This window comes from Hylobates moloch, unplaced genomic scaffold (genome assembly GCF_009828535.3).
Source record: "Hylobates moloch isolate HMO894 unplaced genomic scaffold, HMol_V3 SCAFFOLD_5, whole genome shotgun sequence".
In the NCBI taxonomy this organism is placed as follows: Eukaryota; Metazoa; Chordata; class Mammalia; order Primates; family Hylobatidae; genus Hylobates; species Hylobates moloch.
The window spans coordinates 117126535-117141652 of record NW_026652280.1 but is presented as its reverse complement, the minus strand read 5'-3'; the positions used below and the strand labels follow the sequence as shown (position 1 = coordinate 117141652).

The window sequence follows — 15118 nt, the reverse complement described above, 5'->3', positions numbered from 1 at the left end:
TCAGATATGAGCACCAATAAAGCCAATTCACGTCAATTTCTTGAGCATCTTCTATGCATTTGCAATGGACACAGAGACTGGGGAGCCTACAATTGGATGGGAGATGGAAGGATTTAATGTGTGACCCCACTGTGAAAAGCGCTTCAGGAGGAAGTACAAAGGGATGACACCGCAAGCTGCAGGGGGCCAGGTGGCAGGGGAGTATAGCCCCTGGGAGTGCATGTGTGACCATCCTGGGCTCAAGTCCTGGGTCAACTGCAAAGTGGTGTGACCTTGAGCAAGGTACTTCTCCGTGTCTCATTTTCCTCTTCCAAAGGCTTGAGGCAGAGATACTGAGAGGGTCATGTAAGGATCAAAGAGAAGAGTATCAAGTGCTGGCATGTGTTTGGCTTTCTACAAATGTGACTCACAAATGACTACAGTTGTGTGACTCTGAATGACTCACCTCAATCCCTGGTTCTATTTCCTCATCTGTAAAATGTGAGATTTACAAGCTCATGGTGCTAGTCCAAATCTCAGGTGTGTACAGAGCAGCAGGTCTTTTCATCTTCTGTAAATCAGTTGAATTTCTGCAGTGTGCCCCCATCTTTTGAGAGCACAGAAAGGGGTGGCTGAGTCTGGCGTCAGGGCTGTCGTCCAGGAGAGTTTGCTGCTGAGTCAGGCTGGTAGTGCGGCCCCTCCCCCACTGGCCCTCCTGCCTATCCCTGCCTTCCTCCCTAAGGTTGAGGGGAAAATTAATCTTGGTCATTTTTGTCAATGCCCCATTGTTGTGCTTTGATCCAGGTGACTCTCCAGCATGTCAGGTCTTTGTTGTTCCTACCCCAGCCCCCGTTGCTTCCGTGCCCTGTCTGGGCCAACCCAATCTTCTGGAAGCTGCCTTAGTCATACTCCCCCAGACGAGCCACACAGCCACTCTTCTCTGGGCTTGCCACTTCCCTGGGCTACCACCATGGAGCAGGGCTCAAGGCCCTGCCACTCGAGACCTGCCTGTTTTTCTTGCTTCTTCCTTCTGCATCCTCCAAGGAGCCTTGGGTTCTCATATGGGCTTAGGTTTCTGGCAACAGTGCCCTGAAAACCCTGCAGGTGACTTCTGTTTCTTCTCTGCACACACCTTTTGTGAGGCAAAGAAAGGCAGAGCAGGCTTTTCCTTTCATGAGATAAAGAGAAAGCAGAAAACAGACTTTCTACGTAAGTAAGACTCTCAGAATATCATTCAGCCCACTAAAAATCTATAATATTTATGGTATACTTACCTAGTGTCAGACACCATGCATTTACTCCTTTAAAAATCTCCATTTCACAGGTGAGCAAACAGAAGTTTAGAACGCTTAACTAAGTTTCCAAGTCACTCAGCTAATAAAAAGTGGAGCTGGAATATAAACTTGGTTCTCTTTGACTCTTTTTAATTCTGTCACATGATCTACCCTCCACCCTAAAATTTTTTGCAGTTCTTGGCCTGCCAGGATAAGCTCTCCTAGTGCTTCATGCCCTCTGGGTCAGGGTTCCTAATAGTGTGCACTTGAATGCTGTTAGACTGAGTCCAATCTTGTGAACAAACACAGAGCAACCAGTGCCGAGGGATCTTTGATTCTTGGCTTTGAGAGTCGCCTTCCAGTGGAAGAGTTGGCTGAGCCTGATGTCCAGGGTCATTGTTCAGGAGACTTTGTTGCTGGGTTCAGGTTGGGTCATTGGTGACATGAGGCAAAGTGGTGCAGCCCTTCTTCGTCCTGATCTTGCTAATCCCAGAGAGCCCTAGCCCTAGATGCGGCAGACAGGGCCCATTGCACATGGATATTACTATCCTGAGGGGTGCCCAGAGGTGGGGAGGAGTGAGCTTGAAGCAGAGCTGCCTCCACACCTGATTTTGTAAACAACTGGGCCCTGTGGTGTAGTGTGCATTGTGTTAGACTAGGAGTCTCAGGACAGTTCCAAGCTCTGTCTTCATTACAGGCCAACCCTTTGACCTATCTGAGCCTCCATCTCCTTGTCTGCAGGACATCATAAGGATGCCGCTTGCTACTTCTCTGGCTGCTTCTCAAAAGTAGTGGCAAGGCCATGCACTCATTCATTTGCTTAACCAAACACTCCTTGAGCACCTCCTATGCATTACGCTTGGTGCTGTGTGGCAAGAAGCACTGCTCAGAGGCAGGGACATCAGCGTGGGGCATGCAGGCCCTGGCCTGGCAGGGCGGCCACCTCAGGGAAGAAATCAGGAAGCAAGTTGTGCTATTTAGCGTTGACTTTGAAGTCTGCTCCTGGCATCTGGGGAGGGTGGGTGCCACAGGACAGCTGGATGTGTTTGTGGCCACTTCCCAGGGCATGAGAAGCGGCAGAGTCCTGGCCTTCTGGGGACCTGGCCATTGGCTTTGTGAAGGGATGCGGTGGGGGGGAGGCATTGCCATGGTGGGGATCAGATCTCACCGCATTCCTAATTCTGTTACAAAACATCAGTTCTGTTTACTGGCCTTCTGAGGCTCCCTCCTGAGGCTCCCTCCTGAGGCCCTTGCAAATCAAATGCATGCAACTCCAGAGCCTGTCTCTCTCCGTGGCACCAGTGTTTCTGGTGCCACCATGTGCCAGCCTCTTTGGCTGCTCCTCCCTGCCCTTTCTTACATTCCCACCAGGCCTCCCTCTCCACGTGGACATCTGTCCTGCCAGACATTGGGCAGCTGGCATCGTGCTCTCCCACTCTCCCATGGACCTGAAGCCCTTGCCTTCCTATTTTGCCCACCTTACCCTTACACAGTCCTGATTTGCCAGCGTTAGCCTCCCCTGGTCGTTGGAACGTGACCTTCTCCATTAGCTTCATTGCCACAGCCTTTGTTTTCCTTCTTCTCCTGACTCTCTCTCTGGCTACAAGCCTCAGAGAATCTCCGGCCTAGACTCCAGGGGCCTCTACTCAACACACCCCCTGCACATGTGCTTCTGAGGGGCTGTCTCTGTACACTCCACTGGGACTCAGAGGCTGAGTCCTGGCCTAAGCTGTTCCCTACTGTATCACTGCCATATTTCCCTTCTTCTTCTATGTGGGGGCACTTGTCTGCCTTCCCGGTTCAGCCCTGCCCCGTTCTTCCAATGCCAGTGTGATCTGGCATCGATTTACCCCTACCCTCCTCAGCACCCTTCCACCGTGGAACAGAGCCTATGTCCTTAGGGGTGCATGTGCCTCGGGCCTGCCTTCTCTCTTAGACTGTGCTCTGCAGGAGTGGAGGACACACCTGCTCTGTGCTCTAAACCCCAAGCTCCATTCACGGGGATGACAGAATGAACAATTCCTCTCTGCCGCAGATGCCACTTTGGGGGAAGACTGAGTCCCCCCACCACTAGAAAATTGGGCTGGGGGCAGATTCATGGATAGGGCAGGCTACCAGCTTCCAGTGGAGTCAGATCGTGGGAGGGGAGGCAGATAAGGTTGGAGTGGGATCCGTGGGGAACAGGCCTCTTACAGAGCATAAGGTGGAACATGGAACACATTTCTGGCAGCGCCTCCCCTGTGTTGGCTCGAGAAGTCCCGTCTGCAAGTGGTGAGCAGGTCAGAGAGGCCTATGTTGACATTTCTCAGCCTGAAGACCGGGCATGTATACCCTTCAACTTTGAAGTCCCTGGAATACCGATATACTGAGACAGCCTTCAGAATACCTAAGACCCATGCTGATAAATGGCCTCACTCAGTGTGAGTGGTCCTTATCAGCATGGGTCTTAGGTATCCTGAGTGTTATCTCACTGCACTTGTGGAGTGACCTTCAGTCAGGAGCTATCTCTGAAGTCTGGGCTTCCAGCCACACAACACCTGGCTCCCTCTATAAAGGCTGTGAAGTGGTCTCTGGCTGGAGCAGTGGCCAGTCTGCAGTCCAGGATGAGGGGCCTTGTGGTGTTCCTTGCAGTCTTTGCTCTCTCTGAGGTCAATGCCATCATCAGGTAAGTGTCAGAGCCCAGGGGAGGGCAAGGGCATCTCATCGTCCTCTCTGGGAGGTCTGTCCTTGGTCTTCCAGCCATTGGTTCCCCAGGGAGTCTTGGGAGAAGTGCTGCAAGTTCCCAGGATAACAGCTCCCTGTCAGTCTTGCCTTTGCATGCTGGGAACTTTGCTTCTGTTTACTCCAGCACTTCACAGTGTGGTGAAAAGAACAAGGAGCCAGATGGGCAACTGGGAGGATAGGGCATGGCTCTGGAGTCAGACTGCCTGGGGTTTGATCCCCAGCTCCATCACTAACTTAACTCTCTGTGCCTCAGTTTCCTCCTCTGTTCATAAAATTTGAATAATGGTAGTGTCCATCTCATAGGGATGTTGTGAGGATTATAGGAGTTAATATTTAAAAAATGCTTTGAACGGTGCACACTGTAAGAGCTATATGTGCATTTGTTAAACAAAATAAAGTTCTCTATTGTACTAATCTTTTGTGGGTGAAGATCCCAGGTTCTCCTCCCAAAATAATAACTGACATTGATTGAGCTGTTTGCTCCCAGGTGCCAGGCACTCCACTAAGCCACTAATCCTCATGGATTAAGTAGATATTATCATTTGCAATTTACAGATGAGACACTGTTGTTTAGGAAGGGTTCCTAAGGAGGGTCCCTGAGCTGTCCGAGGCTGCATGGCTAGTAATGGAGGAGCTAGGACTTGGCCTCTGTGGATTTGCACTCTTGCCATGACATCACACGGTAATCTGCAGGTGCTCAGGTTTGAGTCTGGTCAAGCCCTGAGCACAGAGAAGCCCCGATTCCTCCCTGGGAAAGCTGGATCCCTGGCCTTCGACTGGCCAGGAATCTTTGTGGCAGTCCTGAAAATAAAGTCCCTCCAGGTCCCAGGTGCGCTATCTGCCCCAGCACTTGGGATGTGAACAGCTTGCGAAAATCCATTCTCTCTGTGAGTCTTAACACTGCTGCCATTTATGGCTCTCAAAGCACATCTCAACAGTCTCCCAGAGGAGGACCACGTGATTCTTAGAGGTAAAAACGACTGTGGGAATCACTGAGTTCTACTTCTATCTATAGGAGAGGAAACTAAGGACCAGAGAGTTTAAGCCATAGGGCTAGTCAAAGGCAGGGCCAGGAGAATGGCTGGAAAGGAACGGGTTAACCTAAGGGAGCTGAAGCTCGGATGGCTTTGGGGAGCCACCCAAGTTGACACGGACAGGGCAGCGCCAGGTCTAGAACGTTTCTGCATTTTCTCTCTTGATCTCTTCACTGTTGATCTGCCTCCATCATCTAAAACTCATGCTCCCTCAGGAGGCCCCTGTGAGACCAGGCTCTGTGCTGAGAAACCCTTTGAGAATTTTCCACTCATCTTAAGGAAAAGCTATCCAGAGAGCGGAGAAAGGGGATTGACAGAGGGCAGGATCATTGTCGTAGCATTTGCCAGCATGTGGGAGACACCGTTTTTCACTACACACAGTGCGCTTCCGGTGGGCAGAGACGGTGTCCTTTCCAGTAGTGTCCTCCGTGCCCTGTACAGTGTCTGGCACAGCAAGAATTTGGTGACTGAATGAGTGATAATGTGCTTAGTGCCTTTCAAACCATGGGTTTCAAAACTTATTAGTGGGTTGCAAAATGCCTCTAATGGGTCTCCACCAGCATTAGAAAAAGAGAACGCAATAGAAAATATGAGAGTGCATTGCGGTTAGCAAGGATAGGCATTGATTTTTGAACTGATGTAAAATACATTTCTTACTTTGAGTTATGATTTAAAAAATGTTTGAAAGCCATTGGCCTGGGGTCAGTGGGCCATTGATCAGAAGACTGGCTGGGAACAGAGTGTACGGAGTGGTTTATGGAACCCACTTCTGGGAGGCTGGGCAGCCTGCGGGAGATGCACACCCTCCTCACGAATTCTTCCCCGTCTCCTCAGGGTTCCTCTGCACAAAGGGAAGTTGCTGAGGAGAGCCCTGAAGGAGCGCAGGCTCCTGGAGGACTTCCTGAGGAATCACCATTATGCAGTCAGCAGGAAGCACTCCAACTCTGGGGTGGTGGCCAGCGAGTCTCTGACCAACTACCTGGATGTGAGTGGCTCCGCCAGCCTTTCCACTAACGAAGTGGAAAGCGCCCCCAGGCCCCTGCCTCACCACAGCTGTTTCTCTTTGAGAAATCTTGGAGCCTGTGGTAGAGGCAGTCTCCCTTCCCTCGGTCAGCTCCACAAGGGGCTGGCTGACCCAGAAAAGGCCGTGCTTCTGCCTGCAGCTCTAAATGCCACCACCAGGAGGGTCTGAGCTCAGGCGTCTTCCTCACACAACATCCCCCAAGAGTGCATGAACTGCACCCCGGCCGACCATCCCAACCTTGCACCTGCCTTCCCGGCCAAGGAAGTTCTGTCTTAGTCTGGCTCAGCAGGGATGGAGACAGTGGGTGCCATTCTGCAGCTGCCCAGGACGCAGCCGCCAGCTTGCTCTTCCTCCCACCCAGGACCCAGGCAGGAGCGCCCCTGGTGCCTGTTCTTTCCTGGAGCTTGTCTTTCTCTCAGCCGTCACTCTTGCCGGTAAACAACCAGCCTTTTTTCTCTTCTGTGCTCTCATTCCTTATCTAGGTCATCTTCACTGCCCGCCCCCAGCGTCTGCTCTGACAGTGGGGAGAGCTGGAGGGGAGGCGTGCGTGGCAGGGGCCACTTGGGCCGGGACATGGGGTCCACACCTAGCTGATGCCCCACCTCTCAATCCAGATTCTTTTTGCCCTGGCAGAGGTGGCCCATGTCCCACCCAGGCAGGATTTAAGTTTAGGACCCAGGTCTGCTTCTGAGGCTGATTCCAGCAGTGGTTGCACGGCTTGTGGAAGGATGAGGCCAAGTGTGGCTGGGGATGGGAGACCAGGTGAGGGCTGGAGGTCAAGAACCCTCTGCGGTATCTTCGCCTTCCTTGAGACACCCAGGTCTCTGGGCAGAAAGCACAGGGCCTCCACAAGTGCCCCCGCTCCCCGCCCACCATCAACCCATATCCTCCTGCCCCCTGGTGCTGCCACTTCTGACCCAGTGCTGTCTGTCTTCAGTGTCAGTACTTCGGGAAGATCTACATCAGGACTCCTCCCCAGAAGTTCACTGTGGTGTCTGATACAGGCTCCTTGGATCTCTGGGTGTCCTCTGTCTACTGCAACAGTGATGCCTGTCGTGAGTGACCGCCCTCTACTGCCCCAGCCCCTCATGCTTGGATGCCCCGGCCGAGTGGCCAGGGTGGTCAGGGTGGCTGGGGGGAAACATGGGGTGGCAGGACAGCTGGCTCTGACCTTCCCAGCCTCCTGGTTGTGGTCAGCCTCCTCACTCATCCTCCCAACTGACCACACACTGGGAAGATTTGAAAATCATGGGTTTTAGCTAAAAATTAGGGACCTTTATTTAATTTTTTTGTCTCTACTGGGAGCCAAGGCAAGCTGCTTACCCTTTTGGATCCTGAATTTTCCTTTCTATAAAATGGGGCTATGATGTGCCAGTGAGTGCTGGGAGAGTAAAGTTAGAGGGTCTATTACAAATAATGAATACATGCTTAACACACGTTAATTATTTATTTCTCCACCAATCCTGGGAGATTGGTGCTCTTTTCATCCCCATTTGACAGATGAGGAAATTAGGGTTTGAAGAGGAAAAGGGACTTGGCTAAGATTACTCAGCTGGTAAAAGCAAAACATCCATGGAATCTTCAGGGGGGCTTTTCCCTTTCATTTTTGTGCAGAAGCTACGTAGGTAGCACTGGAAGTCAGAGAGGTAGGGCGAGTAGCAAAGAATCATGTTCTTTTTTAAACTGTGGGACCAAGGCCTTAGAGAGAATGGGCTGCTTATTCTCTATAGAGAGAATTGCCAGTATTGAGGCCATATTCTTACAGAGCCTGCTGAGGGGTTCAGCCCTGGCTGGCACCGTGAGTGGTGAGAAGATTCTAAGGGCCCCACTAACTCTGGGTCTGTGTTTCAGAAAACCACCAACGCTCCGATCTGTCGAAGTCCTCCACCTTCCAGAACATGGGCAAGTCCCTGTCCATCCAGTGTGGCACAGGCAGCATGCAGGCTTGCTGGGCTATGACCACTGTCACCATAAGTGGGGCTGCGCCGGCCAGTGCTCACTGTGCCTTTCCCACCAGCCACTCTCCTCCCACACAGTCCGGTGGGCCACACCTCCACTGTGCTGAGGAGCCCTTTAGGTGCTGCCTGCCCTGGTGGCTCAGGAGGTAAGGAAAGGGATTTTAGCCAGCAGCCAGTTGTTGGCCGTCCCTTCCTCCTGCCTCTCCTTCCCGTGGCAGCACCCAGAGCCCCACCTGAGGGCCCTCTCAGGTCCGGGTTCCCGTCTCCCTGATCCCGTCTCCCATCCTTGACACAGTTAGTTCCGAATTCTGAGCTGGTGCCAGGACTGAGCTCTTCAGTGTCCTATGTATGATCTTATTTTTAAATTTTGTTTTCCCGACAGCCCTTTGAGGAAGGTGTCATTATCCTCGTTGTTCAAATGAGGAAACCGAGGCTTGTGGTTGATAAGTCACCTGAATTCACGCAGCTGGTGCCGGGGGGAGCTGAGTGTGGGACCTTGTCTCTGGCTCTCTGAGCAGTGCTCTTGGTTTGACCTCACGCTTTGTAAGTCAGAGCAGCATCTTCTTTCAGGTCCGGAGCACCCGTCTCTCTAGGATAAGGGCTCCCCTTTCCCTTGACTCTTTTTGCCTCCAAAGTACCTAATACAGTGATAGGCACATAGTAGGTACCCAATGGATGTTTGCTTCTTTCTTTCCTTCCGCATGCACCATCTGACGTCAAAACTCCGGTGGTGTCTCTCAGTGCTGACCACCTTGACTTTCCTTGGCCTCTTCCTTGGGTCTGGCTAAAACCTTTCTTGCTTTGAGTCCAGAAGGGCACTGCCCTTCTCTGTGGACAGTATTTTCCTCGCTGGGCAGGTGCCCACCAGGATGCTCTGCTCAGGCCCCCTCAGGAGTCCACACCCGATAGCAGAGGCCTCAGGGCTGCTTGCTGAGCTGGCCAGCAGCCAGGCCTTTGACGGCGAATTCCCCTGCCTGGTCCTACTTCCTCTGCTGGCCTGAGCCATTCACTTTCTTCCCTGCTATTTTGGGTGCATCTTCACTGGAGAGCTGGCCCAGTGCCTGGAACCTCAGCAGTGCTGCAGTGGGCTGCTATCACTCACTATCTTGGGCAGGGGATTGAGGAGAGAGCCTCAGGGTCAGCCCCCGCTTAGCGGTCTCATGTGGAAGCAGGACAGGTGTCCTGACCACTTCGGGACAAGAGGTAGTAGTGGTCAGAGTAGGCTGGTGGGTACATTGGGTATCTGAAGAAGTGGGCAGATTAAGAAAATATTTTGGAGTTAGCACTTTCTTAGCATAGTGCTGATCAATATTCAATAATCAAACACTTAGTAAATGTCAATAAATGCTCAGTGTTAGTATTAGTTAGTCTAAGCACTGCCTTGAGATGTGAGATGTAGGTATTATTATTCCCTTAAACAGATAAGGGGATTGAGGCTCAGGCGGGTACTCATCCAAGGTCACACGGTCAGCACATGGCAGAACAGGAGCCTATACCTGGGTCTTGGAGACATGAAGGGTGTGCATGTTCTTTTTTGACTTCCTGCTGCCTCTATGGCTATTTGCTGGGAGGTGTTCTGGGCACAGCTGGTGGGAGGGCTGCAGGCCTGCAGAGAGCCTTGGAGCATCCCTCATTCTGCCCCCTTCTTTGAGCTCAGTCCCAGCTTTTGCACAACGAGCACCAGTGTCTGTGTCCACCTTGTCCTCCGTTCCCCTCCTCCCCTGCCTCATTACAACGATTCCACTAGATCATTGCACTAACTGCCAGGAAAGGAGAGGTGGGTTTTTTTTGTTGTTGGTTTTGTTTTTGTTTTCTGTCTCTTAAGGGCAAATAACTATGTTGCCTCTAAGAGGAAAGGAACTGGAACTGGGATACTGGCTCCTGACCTGGGACTGGCTGCCCCCATGCCTGGGATGTTTCTGTTTCTGGCTGCTGGACCTAGTGGAGGTCATGATTCTCTTGCAGGTCTCCAACATTGTGGACCCCCACCAGACTGTGGGCCTGAGCACACATCTTCACCTGGCGACATCTTCACCTGCTCCAAGTTTGATGGGATCCTGGGACTGGCCTATCCCTCTCTTGCCTCTGAGTAGTCAGTGCCCGTGTTTAACAACATGATGCAGAGGCACCTGGTGGCCCAAGACCTCTTCTCAGTCTACATGAGCAGGTAGGAGTTGTGCCCAGCTGGGGCCTAAGTTTGACGTCCTTGTAAGGACTGTCGGCTGAGGAGAGTGTCCACTCCTTGGGGACACTCAAGGGTAGTCGCCAGCATCCAAGCAAACCTTCTCCTTTCCAGGCACATCCAACCTCTTGTCCAAAGGCCCATGATACAGTCGTTTATGCAGCCAGAGTTCACTGGATCAAAATTTGACTTTCCTTTCCGGCATTCAAAAAACAAAGCCGGATCCCACCTCTGCACAGGGGCTTTCAAGTTCTTTTTTCCCAAAGTGGCAGGGCCTCAATAACCATTTGCTAATGTCATTGAGATGCACAGACTTTTAGAGCTGACTCCAAAGGAGTCCAACCTACTCCTTTCACTAGGGAGGAAGCTGAGGCTTGGTGAGGGACCAACACCCTGAGTGGTGGCGGCTGAGCCAGGCCTGGAGCCTGGGGCTCATGCTCCCAGCCCTGTGCTTCCTACTCTACCTCCCTGCACCCTGTGATGATGCAGCTTGGCTCAGACAGAGGGGAGGATGGCAGGGAGGAGAGAAAGGGATCCTCCCCCGGAGAAGTTGCTGGATGGCTGAGGCAGGGGAATGCAGTTAGGGGGCTAATTAGTGCATTCACTCATGCATTTGTTCACCCAGTAGATACTTACTGGGCCCTTACTATGTGCAGGGGCTCTGCCAGAGATGGGGACACATCAGCAGATAAGACAAACTGGCAGTTAACATTTTAGCAGGAGAAGCAGACAGCACACCATTACACACACTATTGTAATCAAACAGTGTGATAAGGGCACTGCAGGGGAGATTTGGGTGTGTCAGAGGCTGAATAACAGGGGAAGCCCCAGCTGAGGGCAGCCAGGGCAGGCTTTGCTGAGGGAGGAGTGGGCACTGTCTGGGGAGAAAGCGTGTACCGGAGCCGGGAGCTGGGATGGGCTGGATGAGTTCTAGGAGCCCAAGGCAGTGCTCCGGAAGTGGGTGGGTACAGTGTATGTTTCCCAGTCACGTGTGAGACATGGCCCCAAGAGGAACAGAGGGGATTTGCGTTCGGGTGGCAGTTTCAATCCAAAGTGTAGATTTTGTTGAAAACCCCCTTTCGTACTGGAGACAGAAAGCCCTGGGTGGTGGCTGACAGGGAGTAGGTGCATAGGGAGACAGCTGGGCACACGCGAGGGTGGCTGGGGCACAGCCTGGCAGTCCCAGGACCTGTGGAGTGGGTTACTTTCTCTGGGGTCGGGGTGGGGGCTGCAGTGCTCAGGAGAAAGGTGCTGCCGCTGACATCAGAGCAAGCCCAGCGGAGGAGGAACCAGAGGAGGCCGGAGACCTCATCTGAAGCGTGGGGTAGGGGTGGGGCAGAGGAGGGTGGGCTGGGTCTCAGTGGCGTCCGCCCCAGGGTGGGGCTGGGCACCACTTTTCCGAGCCTCACTGAAACAGCATGCGGCACCTTGGTTTCAGGAATGACCAGGGGAGCATGCTCACGCTGGGGGCCATTGACCTGTCCTACTGCACAGGCTCCCTGCACTGGATACCCGTGACTGTGCAAGAATACCGGCAGTTCACTGTGGACAGGTGGGTGAGCGGCCACCCTGTGTGGGCCTCAGCCAGAGGCTGATCCAGGTGTGGAATGTGAGGGCCCGGGTGTCAGGCCACCACACTCTGAGGACTGCAGCACAGCAGCTCGTAAGACCACCCACGAGAATCTGAACTAGACACTTCCAAGGTCGGTGACCTTTATCGGTGCTAGTGCCACACATTCACCTGCACTTTATGAACAAGACCAGCTGCCTTTCTAGGGCATCTACCGCCTGCTAGGTGCTGTGCTGAATGACTATATGACTGTCTCATTTATTCCTCACTGGATTAACATTGAGTTTGAGCCTCAGGACCGCCCCTTGAGGAAGTCAAGGAAGGGGTTATTAATGTACCCATTTTGTAGATGGGAAGCCTGAGTACAAAAAGGTTGGGTAACTTGCTGGAGACACACAGCAAGTAAATGACAGAGAAACAACTTGAAACCAGATCTCAGGCAATGAGTATAGTACTCGCTCTACTCCTTAATGTGGGTGAATTTGTTGTTTTATTGAAGTTTCTGTCCCAGGGAAAGTGGGATGTCCTCAATTTAGCCACTGAATTGGAAGAAAATGGTTTTAGGTCTTTTCTCTGGGCTCAGAAAGTACTGGGGCCTCCAGGAAGGGGCCCCAGGGAAGGGGCTGAGGGTTGGGGGCCTTCCCTCCCTACTGCGGATCCTGGCAGGGGAGGGTAGGAAGGACCTGGGGAGGGAGGGCTGGATGAGGCCATCCTGCATATCCTCGGAAGTGTCATCATTGATGGCGTGGTGGTGGCCTGTGACGGTGGCTGTCGGGCCATCCTGGACACCGGCACCTCCCTGCTGGTGGGGCCTGGCAGCGACATCCTCAACATCCAGCAGGCCGTTGGAGCCACCGCGGGCCAGTACAATGAGGCGAGGCCAGGCCCCAATGCCCCACAAGGTTGCCTTGAAGTGGGGGCCCCTTCACGCAAATGAGATGATGCAGGGGTGGTGAGGGAGCCCGTTTCCTAGCCGAGGTTGGGGTTTCTCCGGAGGCCTCTGCTGGGGCTTTTGGCTTTGGCTCCGGCTCCATTGCTGTGGGAGCCTCCATGCCTCAGGTAGTGGCTGCCGTCTGACCTCCTGTTCCTCCAGGAGGGGTGTCCTCCCTGACGCGCTGGCCTGTGCTGCGCCCCTTCTTCCTCCTCCACCCCCGAGTCTGTCCCTCTCCCCTTGACGGCCGAATGCTGCCAGCATCCCTGTGAGCTCTGGCTGGGCCTAGATGGGGAGACACAGAGGCAACCCCCTTGGGTCCCAAGCTTGGGTCTGTCCCTGGGTTGATGACAGCTATGACTCTTGAGAACCATGTCTTGGGACCAGGCCTCACCCTGAGAGCCTCCCTGTGGTCCTAGGTGTAGGCAGGTCCCCCTCCCCACCCCATGGCTCATGGGGTGGCAGGAGGGGTTCTGGGCCCTTCCAGAACCCCTCCAATCAGCTTACTCACTCGCCGCTTCTAAGAGGACCTCCCTTGGTTCTTTCGTTTGACATCGACTGTGGGCGCCTGAGCAGCATGCCCACGGTTGTCTTTGAGATCCACGGCAAGAAGTACCCCCTGCCACCCTCTGCCTACACCAGCCAGGTATCAGTCTCAGAGGGGAAGCCCGGGCTCCTCCTCCTCCTCCTCCTTCTTCACCAGCTTCCTCCCCCACTCCCCAGTTGGGCCCCTGGTGAGGCAGTGATGGTGGTGATAAGAAGTGGTATGGACTCCACAGAGAATGGAGGGGCATGCGTTTGGACCAACCGGCCCTTCTGAGTGGGCCATGTTGTCCTGGGGCCTCATTTGTGGCCACTTCAGCCTCATCCTGGGAAAAATGGGGAACAGGAGGGGCGGTGCGCCAAGGTGTCAGGGAGGGTGGGGTAGGCAGGTCCACATCTCCCTATGGGAACCTCCCTCTGCTGCTCAAGCTTCTAAGTCCTGGGGCCTAGAGCTCTGTGCAGGGTTTGCTCAGCTAGCCTGGGCTTTGTGGGGCCCAGCCCTTGGCCCCACTGACCACTGACCTCCACTCCCAGGCCTCCTCTGGCTGGTCATCAGGGCAGTAGGTACTGAGAGCAGGAGGCAGGGGCTGGGGAGGATGAGAGATGGGGAGTGGGGTCCAGTGCAGGCAACAGGACTGAGGATGCCAGAGCCCCACCCGGTGATCCTGGATTATGTCATTTTATGTTTTGAATCTCAATTTCTTCATCTGTTGAGAGATGAATCCAATACTTGTTTATCTGGGAAGGTCATTTCAAGGATAAAATGACGTCACGGAGGAGGAGGAGTTGTGGGTGGGGTATAAATGCCTATCTTTAGGCACAGCAAATGGGATTGGGACCAGCATCATCTCCGCCTTGCCTTCCCCAGGACCAGGGCTTCTGCACCAGTAGTTTCCAGGGTGACTATAGTTCCCAGCAGTGGATCCTGGGGGATGGCTTCATCCGGGAGTATTACAGTGTCTTTGACAGGGCCAATGTGGGGCCGGCGAAGGCTGTCTGATTGCATCACTGGCCACGGACCTCAATGTGACCAAACACACACACGCACATAGATGAGATGTGCAGGCAGATGGTTCCCAATAAACACTGCATTTCTGCAAAGCCTGACTTCCCTTGTTGTCACTGGGGCTGGAGCTCTGCGCCATTGTGGGTGTGGATGTGACTGCCAGGTGGTGTGTGGGCACAGCAGGAACTACATGGTGGGAAGGGTTGGTGGGTGGAGACTACCTGGAGGGCAATGACTATTTCAAACTCAGGTCAGGGAAGACCAAGGCGTGCCTTACCTACCTGTCCTTCACTCTAGAGCTTTCTGGGCAAAGGGCACAAGAGGGGAGACCCTCGCACGATAAGACTCATTTGTTCCTGGGGAATGAGAGGTAAGGGCATGGTGGTGTGGGGATGTACAGAGAACACTTGGCCCCTGGAGAGGAAGGTTCCAGCTGTGTTAAGAGAGGGGCCTCAGTGCTGTCGGAAGAAGTCAGATGAAAGAGTGAGCAGGGAGCATGGGGAAAGATCTGAGTCCTAGGCTGCCATCCACCCTGGGGGAGAGCCACAGTCCAGACTCCCATCCTCAGGCTCAGGGGCTCAGGCCCTGGCAGCGCTCAGAGGGGTGCCATTGCCGATGGCAGGTTCGTGTTAACCTGGCTTTCAGAGGCTGATGTGTCAAAGCCAGAAGCCAGTGTTCAGAGTTCCTGTGAGTGCCCAGGCTCACAGAGCCCTGCACATCCTCCTGGGAGAGAGCCACGCAGGAGATCCAAATATTACCAGGTCACACAAGGGGATTCAGGTGGCTTTAGGAAGTTTTTCTCGGTGATGCTACTTTGAGGCCCCTCAGCTACCTTGGGAGGGAGGTGGACAGCTCTTGGGGAGATCACAGTGCTTGGAGTCTGCTTGGCAGGC

At 53.6% G+C, this 15118-nt stretch overlaps 1 protein-coding gene across 1 annotated transcript; it reads left to right on the top strand.

Moving 5' to 3' along the window:
* Positions 1-3856: 3856 nt before the first annotated feature.
* On the top strand, positions 3857-14251 carry LOC116468359 (chymosin-like). Its single transcript, XM_032151969.2, is given in 10 exon segments — positions 3857-3918; positions 5846-5996; positions 6973-7090; positions 7887-8014; positions 9959-10000; positions 10003-10160; positions 11614-11727; positions 12475-12618; positions 13223-13322; positions 14088-14251. Coding segments are annotated over 10 exon segments (1149 nt in total). The 3' UTR covers positions 14220-14251.
* The last annotated feature ends 867 nt before the right edge of the window (positions 14252-15118 follow it).